This window comes from Arachis ipaensis, chromosome B09 (assembly GCF_000816755.2).
Source record: "Arachis ipaensis cultivar K30076 chromosome B09, Araip1.1, whole genome shotgun sequence".
Classification (NCBI taxonomy): Eukaryota; Viridiplantae; Streptophyta; class Magnoliopsida; order Fabales; family Fabaceae; genus Arachis; species Arachis ipaensis.
The window spans coordinates 23,849,414-23,864,412 of record NC_029793.2 but is presented as its reverse complement, the minus strand read 5'-3'; the positions used below and the strand labels follow the sequence as shown (position 1 = coordinate 23,864,412).

General features: G+C 35.1%; 2 protein-coding genes and 1 non-coding gene across 3 annotated transcripts in view; 2 read left to right on the top strand and 1 right to left on the bottom strand.

The window, feature by feature from the left end:
- On the bottom strand, positions 385-457 carry TRNAF-GAA. The gene has a single exon. It is a non-coding gene; the product is annotated as a tRNA-Phe (tRNA).
- Positions 495-2,570, top strand: LOC107619328 (autophagy-related protein 8i). The gene is made up of 5 exons (XM_016321582.2): positions 495-635; positions 757-812; positions 1,269-1,321; positions 2,104-2,222; positions 2,330-2,570. Exons 1-5 carry the CDS (start codon positions 596-598, stop codon positions 2,416-2,418), a joined length of 357 nt encoding a protein of 118 aa, XP_016177068.1. The 5' UTR covers positions 495-595; the 3' UTR covers positions 2,419-2,570.
- LOC107615282 (peroxidase 5-like) overlaps positions 13,551-14,999 on the top strand; it is a 2,649-nt gene continuing 1,200 nt past the window's right edge. The window contains exon 1 of the mRNA XM_016317372.2: positions 13,551-14,244. Coding sequence (XP_016172858.1) covers positions 14,008-14,244 — 237 coding nt within the window. The 5' untranslated portion in view covers positions 13,551-14,007. The remainder of the gene's footprint in view (positions 14,245-14,999) is intronic.

Here is a 14,999-nt window from a genome sequence, read left to right as displayed (position 1 = left end):
TTTATCTTTTTTTAAAAAAAATTGGTCTTTTTTTTTAAATATTACAAAAATTAATATTTTTTAATAATTTTAACATTAAAAATCTTTTTGAATAATTAAATCTCTTTAATCATTCTTTAGAGTTATTTTTTTATACTATTATAATGTGTAGAGTTGGAGACCGTCTAACTCATTCCGTACAAAAGAAAAATCTAATTAAAGAACTCCATTCTAAAAAAAACCATCAATTAAAAAACTCCACGAAAATAAAGGCCCGATACTGGTGATTATTGGGCATGGCATAAAAATATCATCATTTAAGCCCATAAAAAAATCATCAATTAAAAAACTCCACCAAAGAAGGTCCTAGAAGAAAAAATCCATCAATTAAAAAACTCCAAAAAATGCGGTGAGCGTGGATCGAACACGCGACCTTCAGATCTTCAGTCTGACGCTCTCCCAACTGAGCTATCCCCGCAAGTTGTTTAAAAAACGAATATTTGATTTATTATAGTATAACTAATTGAGCGAAATCTATAAGTTGTAGTAGCTCCGAGTCCAGAAGCTGACTTGTTTCGTCTTTACCTCTCCAACAAACTCAGCACGCAACCTAACAATGGGAGGAAGCTCCAGTTTCAAGGATGAATTTACCTTCGGTGTGTGTAATTCTTGGTTGTTTCTTTAGCTAATTTAATTTTCACTTTTATTTATGCGCTATTATTATTGTTTTCGGGTATTGATTTGTGTGAATCTGTGGTTCGATTCCGTGTTGGGCAGTGCAAAGGCTTGAAGAATCGCGAGATATTATAGCCAAATACCCCGATCGAGTTCCCGTAAGGCCCCTTCTACTCACGCTCTTCTTTGAATTAAGATTACAACAAAAGGAACAAATATTTTTAGTCTCCCGCTTTATTTATGTTGGTTTTTTTTTTAATTCATCCTTTATGCCAAAACCTAATCTTTCTATCATTTACTTTGTTTCATGATGGATCTTTATATAGATCTGGTGTACATGCTTTCTGAATTATAATCAGCGTTGAGCTCTGTTTATTATAGAAATAGAGCTATAGTGCTGGAAAAAAGGGGAAAAAAAAGAAGGGAAAAAGGATATATAAAATAGTTTTATGTTTAATTATTACAAGTGAAATATAAAATAATCAATGAATGGTTGTAAAGACTCCTGGAGCATGAAACATGCATCAAATATGGTGCTAGAGCACCCAATAATTTCTCAAAGAAAGACTATGTTATGCCTAATTAAGAGAATTCTTCATGCTGTTCTTATTCAGGTGATTGTGGAGAGATATGCGAAATGCGACCTGCCTCAGTTGGAGAAGAAAAAGTAAGATCAACTTGCAACGACCAACCTTTGTTGTTTTCTTAAAATTTTCCATGTTACTTGGAGCACATTTGATGCATGTTCTAACGACACGAATAATAACTGATTTTAACTTGGAATGCCGTATACTTAGTTAAAAAAAACTTGAATGCTGCATATATAGAAGTTATGTAGTGACACAGTGACATATTTGTAAAACACTTTCTTGTATAATAACGGGCTTTCATCACATATAATTGCTTTTCAACAATAACAACCACCAAGCTTTGTCTCAAAACTTCGAATAAATAAGATTCAAAAAGCAATAAAAAAGATGCAGTTTTTAAAACTACTTTTTGTCAAACAATCACTTAATGAAAGTTTTTAGAATTTAGGACTTGACCCAACATTGTGGTGACCTAGTGTAGTGGTCTAAGCTCGAGCCTTGGGAATATATAATAACCATATTGGGAGAGGCTGTCGTAGTTCGTTGAGCCAAATTAGTTGGATGTTTCTGGCAATAGAATCTGGATACTGCTGGTAAAGACTAAAATTTAGGACCTGAATCAACCCAATTCTTTTCTGTAAAGTTAACTCTTGTTAGATATGTACTTTACTTCTTACATTTGGTTCTTTCATATAGTACTTTAGCATACATGAGTAAGATTGAATTGTATGATTTCAGTCCATACTACAAGTAGAGTTGGTTTACATCTGCATGGCAATCGCCATTACCATTTGTTTAATAAAATAACTACTCAGTGATCCATCTCTCTAATACTTTCTCTCATCTTGTTTTCTGTTAGATACCTTGTTCCCCGTGACCTGTCAGTCGGTCATTTCATTCATATTCTGAGTTCTAGGCTTCGTATGCCCCCTGGAAAAGCTCTCTTTGTGTTTGTCAAGAATACATTACCTCAAACTGGTAAGCTTGTACTGATGTACACTATATATAGCCATGCTATTTTCTTTCTTTCTTCTGCCATTTCGTTATTGTGCTTAAATTCTCACTGTTTTATTATTATTGTGCAGCTACTCTTGTGGACTCTGTTTATCAATCATTCAGGGACGAGGATGGGTTTCTTTACATGTATTATAGCACCGAGAAAACCTTTGGTTAAGTAGATAAATTTAGAAAACCACTGAACTCTGTAAACTACTGTATATAAAATGCTTATGGGAACAACCTCGTACATATTTGCTGTATGTTGTTACCTTGTAATTGTATGTTATTAAGTTTATCAATGTAATGAAGTTCTAGTTTCATATATGATGATACTATCTACTCCCCTCTAATGTTGCAATGCTGATGGAAAAACAGATATTTCAGGATAGGTAGCCCTTTTCAAAAGAATTTTTTTTTCAGTGAAGTGAAAAGTAGAGTGCGTTGTGTACTAGCCGTGTTAAGTATGGTGGGCATTCACAAAGATTAAAACTGTATATAAAATACAGAAAATCACTCATTGTTTAGAAACTCAACCATGGAAAGGTTCCATTCTCAGATAGCACAGATCCCAGCTATTGTCCTCGATGCCATCAAGCTCTGGAAACACTTCGCCACTGCTGCTTTGAATGTTCGGTCTCAGGGGCAACTTGAGCCAAGTTGGGAACTCATTTCATTTCGACTGTCAACTCCAAAGTTCCACCATGGGTGTGGGTTAAAGAAATTTTGGAAAAACTCAATCCCTGCAAATAGTAAAACACAAATTATTAGTTTTGCTTTCACCTTATGGAAACTATGGCTTGCGTAGAACCTCTTCATTTTCGAAGGTAAACGGCTCTCTCCTGAGGAAATCTTTGTTTTAAAGTTGTGCATTAAATAAGAGTGATAAAATAGCTTTTGAAAATAGGAGAAGTCACATTTTTTAAATTTTTAAAAAACTCTTAAATAACTTTTTAAAAAATTAAAAGTTTATCTAAAAAATTATACCAAACACTATTAATATAACTTTTTATAAGTTAAAAACTAAAAAAAAAAAAGAAAAAAAAAATAGCTTTTAGAGTTTTCCAAACGGACCTAAGTAGTAGTTGGTTTATAAGGATGTATTTTGCGTTTCCTCACTTAAAAAAAAAATGATAATTTGGCCACTTGAAATATGTATGGGAGTAAGTACCATTAAGTGTTAGGGCTTGTTTGGGTGAGCTTTTGAAAAAAGATCTTTTTTCGAGTTATCTTTTTTTAAAAGATCTTATAGAGAAGTAAAAGTAATTTTATGTTTGGATATCTCATGTAAAAAGGTCTTTTTATCTATCAATTATGTTTGGGTATAACAATATAAAAGTGCTTTTTTGTTCATTTATTACACGAAAAATATCTTTTTTTAAGAAAAAAAGATCTTTTAAAAAAAGATGTAAAGATGTAAATTACAGCTTCTCAAAAAAGATCTTTTTTTTATTTTACTAGTGCTTTTACTTTTACTACTAGAAATTTGCCAAACACGTTAAAAAATAAAAAAAGATCTTTTTTCATTGAAAAATGATCTTTTTTTAACAAAATAATGGCGCCCAAACATGCACTTAGTTTCAATGCATGGTTTGCTTGGTTGGAAGGTATGGGCCTTTCTAGGCTTCCAAAAATCCTGGAGATCACTTATTCACAAGTTGGATGGTGGCAAACTCCATAAGAAGTCCTGATTAAATATATCCAATGCCACAGTAAATTTTAAAAGATTAAATTTAATGATGTTTGTATAGTTTTTTTAGAGTATTTAAGAATATTTTAGATGATTTTTAAAACGTTCTAAAATGTCTTAAAAGATCTCAAAATACTTTAGAAAGTTCTAGAAGACTCTAGAAAATCATAGAGTAATCTAAAAGAGTGTGGATGTATATAGAAATATGAATAATAGTATGAAATAATTTAAAAATATTTAGAAAAATATGATAGGATAGATATTTGTAGTGAATGTTCTAGATGATCAATTTAGACTGTTGATCATATTTAATCCTAACTATCTATTGAGGAGGTGGATGGCTATAAATAGGGGTGAGAGTTAGAATTTGGGGTGTGTGTGAGTCATTTGTAACAAACACTTGAATAATAAAGTATTCTTTCCACCAAACCTTTATTTCTCTTCTGTTCTTAGCTTTCTTACTAAATACTAAAGGTTAGGCTGACTTGGTCTTAACTCAAGAGGTTGAATAAGTCCGAGTGTCGGTACGGTAGCGTTGGAGTGTGTCTAAGGCCGATGACAATTTGGCATTAGAGCAAGGTTTGAGAGGGAGCACAAGTGGTTTGTAGATATGACTTCTAGTGTAAACATGGAGCATGTTGAGTCTCAAAAGGGAAGGGATGCTATTCCTTCTCAATGGAGAGACAAGAAGGCCCGTTCTTCAAGTGAGCCTAGAGGTAAGGACTCTAACTTCTTAGAAGAGAGTTTTATATTGGAGAATGTTCTATCCTCTATGAATGAGCAATTCCAAAAGATAGAACATGACAAGGAGACTCTCGAGACTCACGTGTTAGGAGAACTAGATGCTTTCAAAGAAAACATGCTCCAAATCGAAGAGAAGTTTAAGAATTCCTTGAAGCTATTTGAGGAAGTTCGAGTTTGGTTCGATGAGGCAAAATCTCGACCAACCATTATAAGGGACGCTCAAGAGGTGAAGAACTTCCTATGACAAATAGAGAGGTACTTTGAAGGCCAAGAGGTGGTTGAAGAAGCAATAAAGGTACGCACTGCAGCTCTCTACCTTTCTGATAATGCTACTTTGTGGTGGAGGAGAAAATGCATAGATATGAAGAAGGGTACTTGCAAAATAGCCACATGAAAAGATTTCAAAATGGAGTTAAAAAGACAATTCTTTCCTGAGAACGTGGTTTATGAAACCTAGAAGAGGTTGAGGGAGTTGAAGCACAAGAGTACGATTAGCGACTACGTAAAAAAGTTCACTACTCTCACGCTTCAAATCCCCAACTTAGCATCACAGGAAGCATTGTTATTCTTTATTGATGGGCTCCAACCTTAGGTAAAGCAAGAACTACAAAGAAGAAATGTTAAGAATGTCGACGAGGCCATCGTGGTAGCAGAATCACTCACTGAGTATCATCGGGGAGACTTTAAACTCAAGTCTTCCTCCAAGCCTAGTTCTAAAGGTGGGGGGAGATAAAGGGAAGAGTTTCTCAACCAAGAAGGAAGGAAAATAATCTTCAAAGAAAGAGTACGAGAAAAAGAAGAAGGTTTTTGCACCCAAAGGAGGATGTTTTGTCTGCAAGGGACCACACTAAATGAAGGACTGTCCCAAGCTAGGGACTCTGCCATCTATCACCGAGGAACGAGAGACTCAATCGCATGTAACTGAATGTGTTAGATTTGTCCAACTCATGAATGCTGTGAAGGACAAAGAGGCAATCACTACAGAAAAGAAAGGCTTGATGTATGTAAAAGCCTTTGTTAATGAAAAAACCATCATAGCTATGATCGATACTGGTGCTACACACAACTTCAACACACCTGATGAAGCAAATAGGCCTGGGTTAAAAATCACCGAAAAGAATGGCTGGTTCAAACCCGTGAATACCAAGGGTGAACCCCTTAAGGGAGTAGCAAAAGAGGTTGAGATGACTCTTGATTCTTGGAAGGGCCTTGTGGATTTCTCAATAGCACCCATGAACGATATCAAAATAGTCATTGGGCTAATTTTGTAAAGGAAGGTAAATATAATACCTTTGTCATACTACGACATAGTATGCGTCATGGAGAAAGGGTCTCCATGCATGGTCCTTACAGTCTCTAAAGTCGAAGGACTACTGATACTTTCTGCTATGCAACTCAAGAAAGGGTTCAAGAAATGAGAGATTACATATTTGGCTCTATTACAAGAGGAGTCAACATCTAAAAGAGAAGACGTTCCTCCCGTAATCAAAGAAGTCCTTGAAAAAAATAAGGATATGATGCCTCCTGAGTTGCCAAAATAACTACCACCTAGAAAGAAGGTGGACCACAAGATTGAATTGGAGTCAGAAATAAAGCCACCTGCCTCAGCACCTTATAGGATGGCACCGCCAAAACTTGAGGAGTTGAAGAAGCAACTCAAAGATTTGCTAGATGTTGGATTCATCCGTCCATCAAAGACACCTTATGGCATACTAGTCTTGTTCCAAAAGAAGCATGATGGTTCGTTGAGACTATGCATCGACTATCGAGCTCTTAACAAGGTAACCATCAAGAACAAGTATGTTATTCCTCTGATATCTGATTTATTTGACCAACTTGGTAGATCTAAGTGGTTCTCAAAGATGAATTTGAGATCTGAATATCACCAAGTGAGGATTACCGGTGATGAGGCTAAGACCATGTGTGTCATGAGGTATGGATCGTATGAGTAGTTGGTGATGCCTTTTGGCTTAACCAATGCTCCTGCGACCTTTTATACCTTGATGAATGAGATCTTTCGTCCTTATCTTGATCAATTTGTAGTGGTCTACTTGGATGACATTGTTGTCTATAGCAATACCTTGGAGGAACATGTAGAATACTTACGAACCGTGTTCAAGATCTTACGAGAGAATAACCTATATTTAAAGAAGGAAAAGTGTTCCTTTGCAAGGGATGAAGTCCACTTCTTGGGACACATCATTAAAGATAAAAGTCTTTGCATGGATCAAGAAAAGGTGAAGGCTATCAAAGAGTGGGAGCCGCCAAACAAGGTATTTGAATTGAGGTCATTCCTTGGATTGGCTAATTACTATCGGAGGTTCATCAAGAGATACTCCGCCAAGGCTGCATCATTAACTGATTTTCTCAAGAAGAATCACTCTTGGGAATGATCAAAGGAGTGTCAAAAGGCCTTTGATGAGTTGAAGGTTGCTATCACAGAAGGATCAGTACTAGCACTGCCTGACTACTCAAAGGTGTTTGAAGTTCACACTGGTGCTTCTAACTACACTATTGGAGGGGTTCTGATACAAGAAGGACATCCTATTGCCTTTGAGAGTCACAAGTTGAATGATATAGAGAGGCGATATACTGTCCAAGAGAAGGAGATGATCGTGGTGGTGCATTGTCTGAAAACTTGGCGTCATTACTTTCTTGGTTCATACTTTATCGTCAAAACAGAGAATGTGGCTACAAGCTACTTCCAAACTCAAAAGAAGTTAAGCCCCAAACAAGCTAAGTGCAAGATTTCTTAGTTGAGCTTGACTTCGAATTTGAATATAAGCCTGACAAGACTAATGTGGTAGCAGATGCGCTGAGCCGCAAGGTTGAGTTGGCAGCCATTTCCATGGTTGAAGGAGATATTTTGCATACCATCAAGAAAGGGTTGCATCATGATCCATTAGCCAAGAAATTAGTAGAATTGGATAGAGAAGGTAAGACTAAACAATTTTGGCTAGAAGACAACCTTCTCTACACCAAGGAGAGAAGACTATACGTCTCTAAATGGAAAAATCTGAGGAAAAAGCTAGTGAAGGAATGCCACGACACCAAATGGGCTGGTCATCAAGGCCAACGAAGGACCTTGGAACTTATTGAATCTTCCTATTATTGGCCTCAAATGAGGGATGAAGTGGAGAGTTATGTGAAGACTTGTCTTGTGTGTCAACAAGATAAGATTGAAAACAAGATACCAAGTAGATTGTTGGAACCTTTATTGCCCCCAGAGCGACTGTGAGAAAGTGTGTCTTTAGATTTCATCTCTGCCTTACCAAAGTCCGAGGGGTTTAAATCTATTCTTGTGATAATGGATCGATTTTTGAAGTATTCTACCTTTATACCTGCCCCTACTGACTGCACTGCAGAGGATGCAGCACGACTATTCTTCAAGAATGTTGTAAAGTATTATGGATCACCTAAGAGTATCATTAGTGATTGAGATCCGCTCTTTACAGGACGACTATGAAAAGAGTTGTTCAAACTCCTTGGGTCGAAGCTTCATTTCTCGACAAGCTTCCATCCTCAAATCGATGGATAGACTGAGGGAGTGAATGCCTTACTCGGGTGTTACTTGAGGCATTTTGTAAGCTCTAATCAGAAGGATTGGACAAAACTCCTATATAAGAGTTTTTTCATAAACACGAAAATATTTATGTAAATGTCAATAATCTTATATTAAAATAAAAAACTAAAATAATTTGTATTACTCTTTTAATTTAAGAATATTTTTATATTTTATAATCTATGTTTCTATAACTAAAATCTTACAAATTAGTTAAATTTAAATATATATTATTGGATATTTTGTATCTAATAAAATTTATTTAAAATATAATTTATAGAACAATATATATCATATAAATAAATAATAAGCAAGTATTCGACATTTGAATCTTATCTCGTGTATGCAACAATTCATTAACTAGTGACAAATTGTTAAATAACCTGTTAAATAGTAAGCAAGTATTAGGCTTGTATTTTTACGAGGAGGACGATGGAACACACTAGATGGTGAGATGATGGAGATGATGGGGCTGGAAACGGAGATACGATAGTACGTCAGTGGCTACGAGGACGAAACACTGGAAGGACGTCACAGCTTCAACAACGTAGATGAAGGGTCACACGAACAGCATGGCTTCAACGACAGCAAACCAAAAACCAGAGACGAAGGCCCAGATGACTAGAGCATGATGGCAATTCGCTTGTCGGAGGCAGAAGGTGCAGGAAGAAGGGCTTGCTCAGTCGCTCTCTGTGCGTGGCAGCAGCGCTGCTTGCGACGACAGTGGCGCTATGTGTATGCAGCACTCTGAGTGAGGAAACGATTGTGAGTGAGTGAGTGAGGGAACGATTGTGAGAGAGCCAAGAGGGTGATGTGTGTCATTTGGGAGTGCGGCATTGTGTGTATGTTAGTGATGCGTTAGGGTTAGGTTTAGTCAGGAAAAGAATATTTTTTGGAGTTTTGTTGGTTCGATTTCTCAGTTTGGATTGGTTTTAAACACTCTCAAATGGAAAACACACGCGTTTTCAATGTTTAGAATTAAATATTTTTTTTTAAATTAGTATAACTTGTTTTGTTTGTTGAGTTGCTAATTTTTTTGTTTTCTTTTCAAATTTTTATTTTGAGTTTTTTGAAAAAAATTTAAATTTTAAGAAATCTTTTATAACATTTTTTTAATATAATAGCTCTTCTATAATAACTTTAGATTAGTGACAAAATTGTGACAAATTACATTAGAGTGTTTAGCAAATTTGCTTCAAACTTTTCATAAATTCTCCATGGATTTATATAGATGTTAGAGATTAGTAGTAATATGAAATAAGGACAGAAGAAGGACGACTAACGTGTTTTCTCACAAATTAGTAGTAACATAAAATAAGTGAGGAAAATCTATCAATTGTTAAGCGGTCGCTAATTCCTCACTAAATAAGCTTTTGATTAGTGACTCAATTGTGAACAGTTACTTCTAACATTTTCTCAGTTAGTTTTGGATTTGTTATAACTTTGCAACGGATTCTAACAAAATTAGCGAGTAATTTGCTATAAAATAGGTAGAATATAGCTTTTGCTTTGCGACAAGATTGCAGTTGGCAAATCGCTCGCTAAATTAAACTTGCGACAACTTAGCGACAAATGTATTTCGCCCGCTAATCAGCGACTTGAAATCAGCGAACGAAGTGTGTCAGTTGTTAAACGGTCGCAAATTTCTCGCTACTTAGGTCCTAGGCGCTCAATATCCGTATTTTGACTTTAGCGACTAATTAGCAAGGAACACTTCCCTAGCTGAATGATTTATCCGTTGCGACGAGTTAGTGACGACTGTTTTCTGTTGCTACCCTAATTTTAAATTTTACAGTATTATGCGATAAATTAGCGAGAAACTAATTGCTCGCTAAAAACAAAAGCTTTGGTGACAAATTAGCTAGAAAATTGTCCATCGCAAAATGCATTTCAAGTCTTTGTGACGGATTAGCTAGTAACATTGTTCCTCGCTAATTAGCCTTTTTGCACAAAGTTTATTTAGCGACGAACTAGTGTGTGAATTGTTTCTCGTTAATTGTATATCAAACATTTGCGACGACATAGTGACAATAATATCCCTCACTACTTTACTTTTATTCGATTGAACCCCTAAGTAACTGATTTGCTAGAACATTGTCACTCGCTAATTAATTTGTGACAAATTAGTGAGAAAAATTTTTCTCGCTCTTTTTTTAGCTACAAAAGTCAATTTGCAAGAAAAAAACTTACTCGTGAATCTCTCGTTAATCAGTCGATTTACTCAAGTTCGGATATTTTGTGACCGCTCATTAATTTTTTCGTTAGTGCGTCACTAATTCCTCGCAAGTTAGTGACATATTAGTGACAAAATACATTTCTCGCAAAAATTCATCGCTAATTCATCAAATTCTTGTAGTGGTAAAGGAGCGAGTCCACAGAGAAGAATCCATTCGAGATTGTAACTGGACAACAGCCGCTTATACCACACTCTCTTTCTTCCTTTTATCCAGGGAAGAGCCCTGGAGCTTATCATATGATTAAGTCATGGAAAGAGCAAACAGATGTCACTCGTTCTTACTTTGATAAAGCTGCAAAGAGAATAAAAAAATGGACAGATAAGAAGAGGAGGCATGCAAGCTATCAAATGGGAGATAAGGTAATGATTAAACTTCTTCTACAACAATTCAAAGCCTTTCTTAAGGTTAATAAGGGCTTAATTTGCAAATATGAAGGGTCATTTGAGATCATTGGATGTGTTGGTGGGGAGGTTGCTTACAAAGTACAACTCTCTCCCTCTATGAAGATTTATCCGGTCTCTCATGTGAGTATGCTTAAACCACATCATGAAGATCAAGATGAACCGAGTAGAGGTGACTTGAGTCATGCTCCGCCTGTGGTGATTAGATCCTTTGATAAAGAAATTGAAGAGATCTTAGCTAATCGTGTCGTGCGATGAAGAGGAGTATCACCAAGTATTCAATACTTGATCAAGTGGAAAGGACTCCCAATAATTAAAGCTAGTTGGAAAGCTCGTGAAGATGTGGCAATTCCAATAATACCTAGAGCGCTATTATGAACAAAACACGACGAGGACATCTGTGCATTAGGTGGAGGAGAATGTCACGGTAAATTTAAGAAGGTTAGATTTAAAGGTGTTTGTATAGTTTTTGTAGTGTTTGAGAATGCTCTAATTGGTTTGGGAACATTCTAGAATGTCCTAGAAAGTCGCAGAATACCCTAGAAGGTTTTAGAAGACTTTGGAAGGTCATAAAGTAATCTAGAAGAGTGTGGATGTATATAGAAGTATGAATAGGATAGATATTTATAGTATGAAATAATCTAGAAATATCTGGAGAAATGTGGTAGGATAGATATTTATAGTGAATGTTCTAGATGATCAATCTAGATTGCTGATTCGATTTAATCCTAACCATCCATTGAAGAGATGGATGACTATAAATAGGGGTGAGAGTTAGAGTTTGGGTGTGTGAGTCATTTGTAACAAACACTTGAGTAATAAAATATTTTTTCTACCAAAACTTTCTTTCTCTTGTGTTCTTAGCTTTTTTGCTAAATATTGAGTGTTAGACTGACTTGGTTTTATCTCAAGAGATTGAGTAAGTACGAGTGCCGACACAGTAGCATTAAAATGTGTTCAAAGCCGTGACAAATTGCATACTTGTAGTGCAAACCTACACAATATAATATTTTAAAACATAATAAATTATGAAAATTTAAAATACTGATATATCAGCTCATGAATAAAATTAGTATTTATTATACAGAGATAATCTTTCATAAGTACGTAATTAATTTTGTCTATTTATTAGTAAATTTGTCAATATTATGAATTTGTATAGGTAAAAATGTAACAATGACTAATATTGTGAAAAGTTAGAGAGATAAAGATATTATTAAACAATGCAAGAGGTACTTAAAAGTTAGGAAAGTTTTCAAATGCTCCAGTCACCTTTACTGGTTCTTCGATGATCCAGGGTGCAGTACCGTTGAGATATATAATTAAAAATGTTAAGAGTGCAGATTTATTATAATTATTATGGTGTAGAATCATAGAAGAAGGGTGCAAGCTGTTCCCAAAACCTATTGAAAACGTCACATGAAAAGCTACAGGAGTTTATTGACATTGAAGACAGATGTGGTGTGTTGTGAAATTATTGAGCCGCAGCTATTAACTCAGCGCGCTAGTGGAGCCGTAGTATGGAGTTGGTTTTTTTGTGCACTAAAAGGCATGGGCCTTTGATTATTTTTGTCAGATATGAGGAGTCAGATATGAGGACAACAGAACACAACCTACCACCACCCAAAGCACCCGTTGCTGGTTTTGTGAAAATCTACTACCGGGTAAGCCACCGCACGAACGCTGTGCCTGACCTTCGGACTCTAACAACCTACCGCGACGAGCTTCGATCGCCTTCGGCTACTCACGAGCTCGACTGACATACGACGCATCCCCACGTCATAAGTAAGCAATCTGTAGGACCCCACAATGGTTGCATGCGACAAGGACGGCCGACCTCATACCAGCGACACAGCTTCAGGAAAACCGTGTTAGATAAGCCACAGAGACAACAGAGAGGAATTGGGGTTCAGGCCAGCCTCCAACACTGCACGGGTGGCTACTCACCGTCACAATGAGCACTTGGGTTTTTCAAAACGACAGCGTTATGAATTTCTTTGCAAAATATCTATTAACCTGGCCCCACCAACCCTCCGTTCTTCATTTCTATAACGGGCTACACTTTCTGCATCACCAACCCATCATTATTCCAACAATACTAACAGGGACACAAAGGCCCGCACTAAACAAAACCTTCTACAATAATACACAACCACAGATTGCTACAACTTCCCTCTTGTTAGGCCCATTACCCCCTGACCAAAAACAAATTCTAATAGAGCCCAACGGTGCTAGCATGTAAACCAGCTGACTTAGATGCAGCTTGGCTTGATTTTAACTTCACGCTGATCGCACGTTAATGCCCCTGTGGTTACTTTTGATGCTACACGACAAACCTTAGACCGACTATCTTATCGTACCTGGATCATCGAAGAACCAGTAAAGGTGACTGGAGCATTTGAAAACTTTCCTAAAAGTTAAAACTTATTCAATGTGATTCCCTTTTACAAGGAAAGGAAATAGTGTCAGTGTGACTGCTTGACACGGACACACGGTTGCCATCAGGTCGGTCCTTAACACGAAGCATTCAAATAATGAAAAACACAATTTCCAACCGGCCTTGTAGTAGCCAATAGTTAGGTTTTGATCTTCGCAAATAATTTGTTTAAGACTAATATTATATTATATTTACATACTTTAGCGTTTGTTTTATTAAATTTAAAATTAAAAGCGAAAAACATACAGAAGAAGTGAAAATGTAAAAGATCTATCACTTATTTTAAAATTAATATTATCAACTTAAAAATCACAAAATCTACTTCTTCCCACAAATTAAAAGTTAGAGTGTTCATTTGCAGAAACAACAGATAGTTAAACCAAACACATAAGAAAGAGATTGCCGGTATAAACAGTTTAGGAGCCAGAATTGTTCAAAGGTAAAGAAAACTTCAACTTTATACTATTTATTATTATTATTATTGCAGGATACAGCTATAAACATACACGTTTTTGCTGCATGAAAGTAAAACCTAATCTAACCATAAATTTGATTTAGCCTATAAATATACATTCAATTCACAGTAGTAGAGCACAGCATAATAGCATATACATACAAACTAAAAATCACTCTCTTCATTCCTTCTTCCTTTCATTACAACTAATAAACAATCAAACACTAAAATACTCAGTAATAATGGTTAATGCTGAACGCATGCATGTAATAATGCTTTCTAAGAAGCTGTTGGTTCTATTAGTGGTTCTCTCAGTTTCATCGTCATTGACTTCAGCATCTTTGACTGTGGGTTTCTATAAAAGAACATGTCCACATGCTGAGGCAATTGTGAGAAGCGCTGTGAACAAAGCCATTTCCCTTAACGAAGGAATTGCTCCTGCCTTGATTAGAATGCACTTTCATGATTGCTTTGTCAGGGTAAGTTCATTTCTCATATACTCAACGGTCAACGCTACTTATCATTAATTAAACTAATACTTTATTAATATGCTTAAATAATTCTTCTTTGTTCTTAATTTTGAATTTTGATTTGGTTCTATAATATTTCCTTTCTGTTTAAATCCAAACGTTTGAGTCACCAAAAAAAAATCCAAACGTTTGAGAGACATTTGAATTTGTTAATTTTTAAACGAAAATATTTGGTAACTTACAAAAATGAGTCAAAAACGACTAAAAATTATTTTATTTAATATTTATTAATTATTATTAGAATTAATAAATATTAAATAAAATAATTTTAAATTTTTTTTATTTTCCTAACATTACTAATTCCTAAAACTCTGTGTTAACATAATATGTTCATATTTCATAAAATATTAATTAGCTTTAGTTGCGAAAACATAATTATAGTATAATTAATAAATGTAATAATTCGTCATGCACGTGATATTAATTCTGTTATATCTGTAGATTTTTGTTGAAGGGTTTAAAATAAATTATTATAATATTTCTTTTAGAAATTTAATTAATGTAAGAATAAAATCCAAACAAAAATAAGGATAAAAGTTAAATTAAATATTTTAAAACTTTTTTATAAGGTCACCAAAACACAAAATGAAATAGAATAATATTTTATTAAAAATATTAACTGACCAATATTATTTTTTTTTATTCTTGTCTTAAATTTAAATTAACAATAATCAATTCCTTAATTTTTATACAAAAAATGTTGG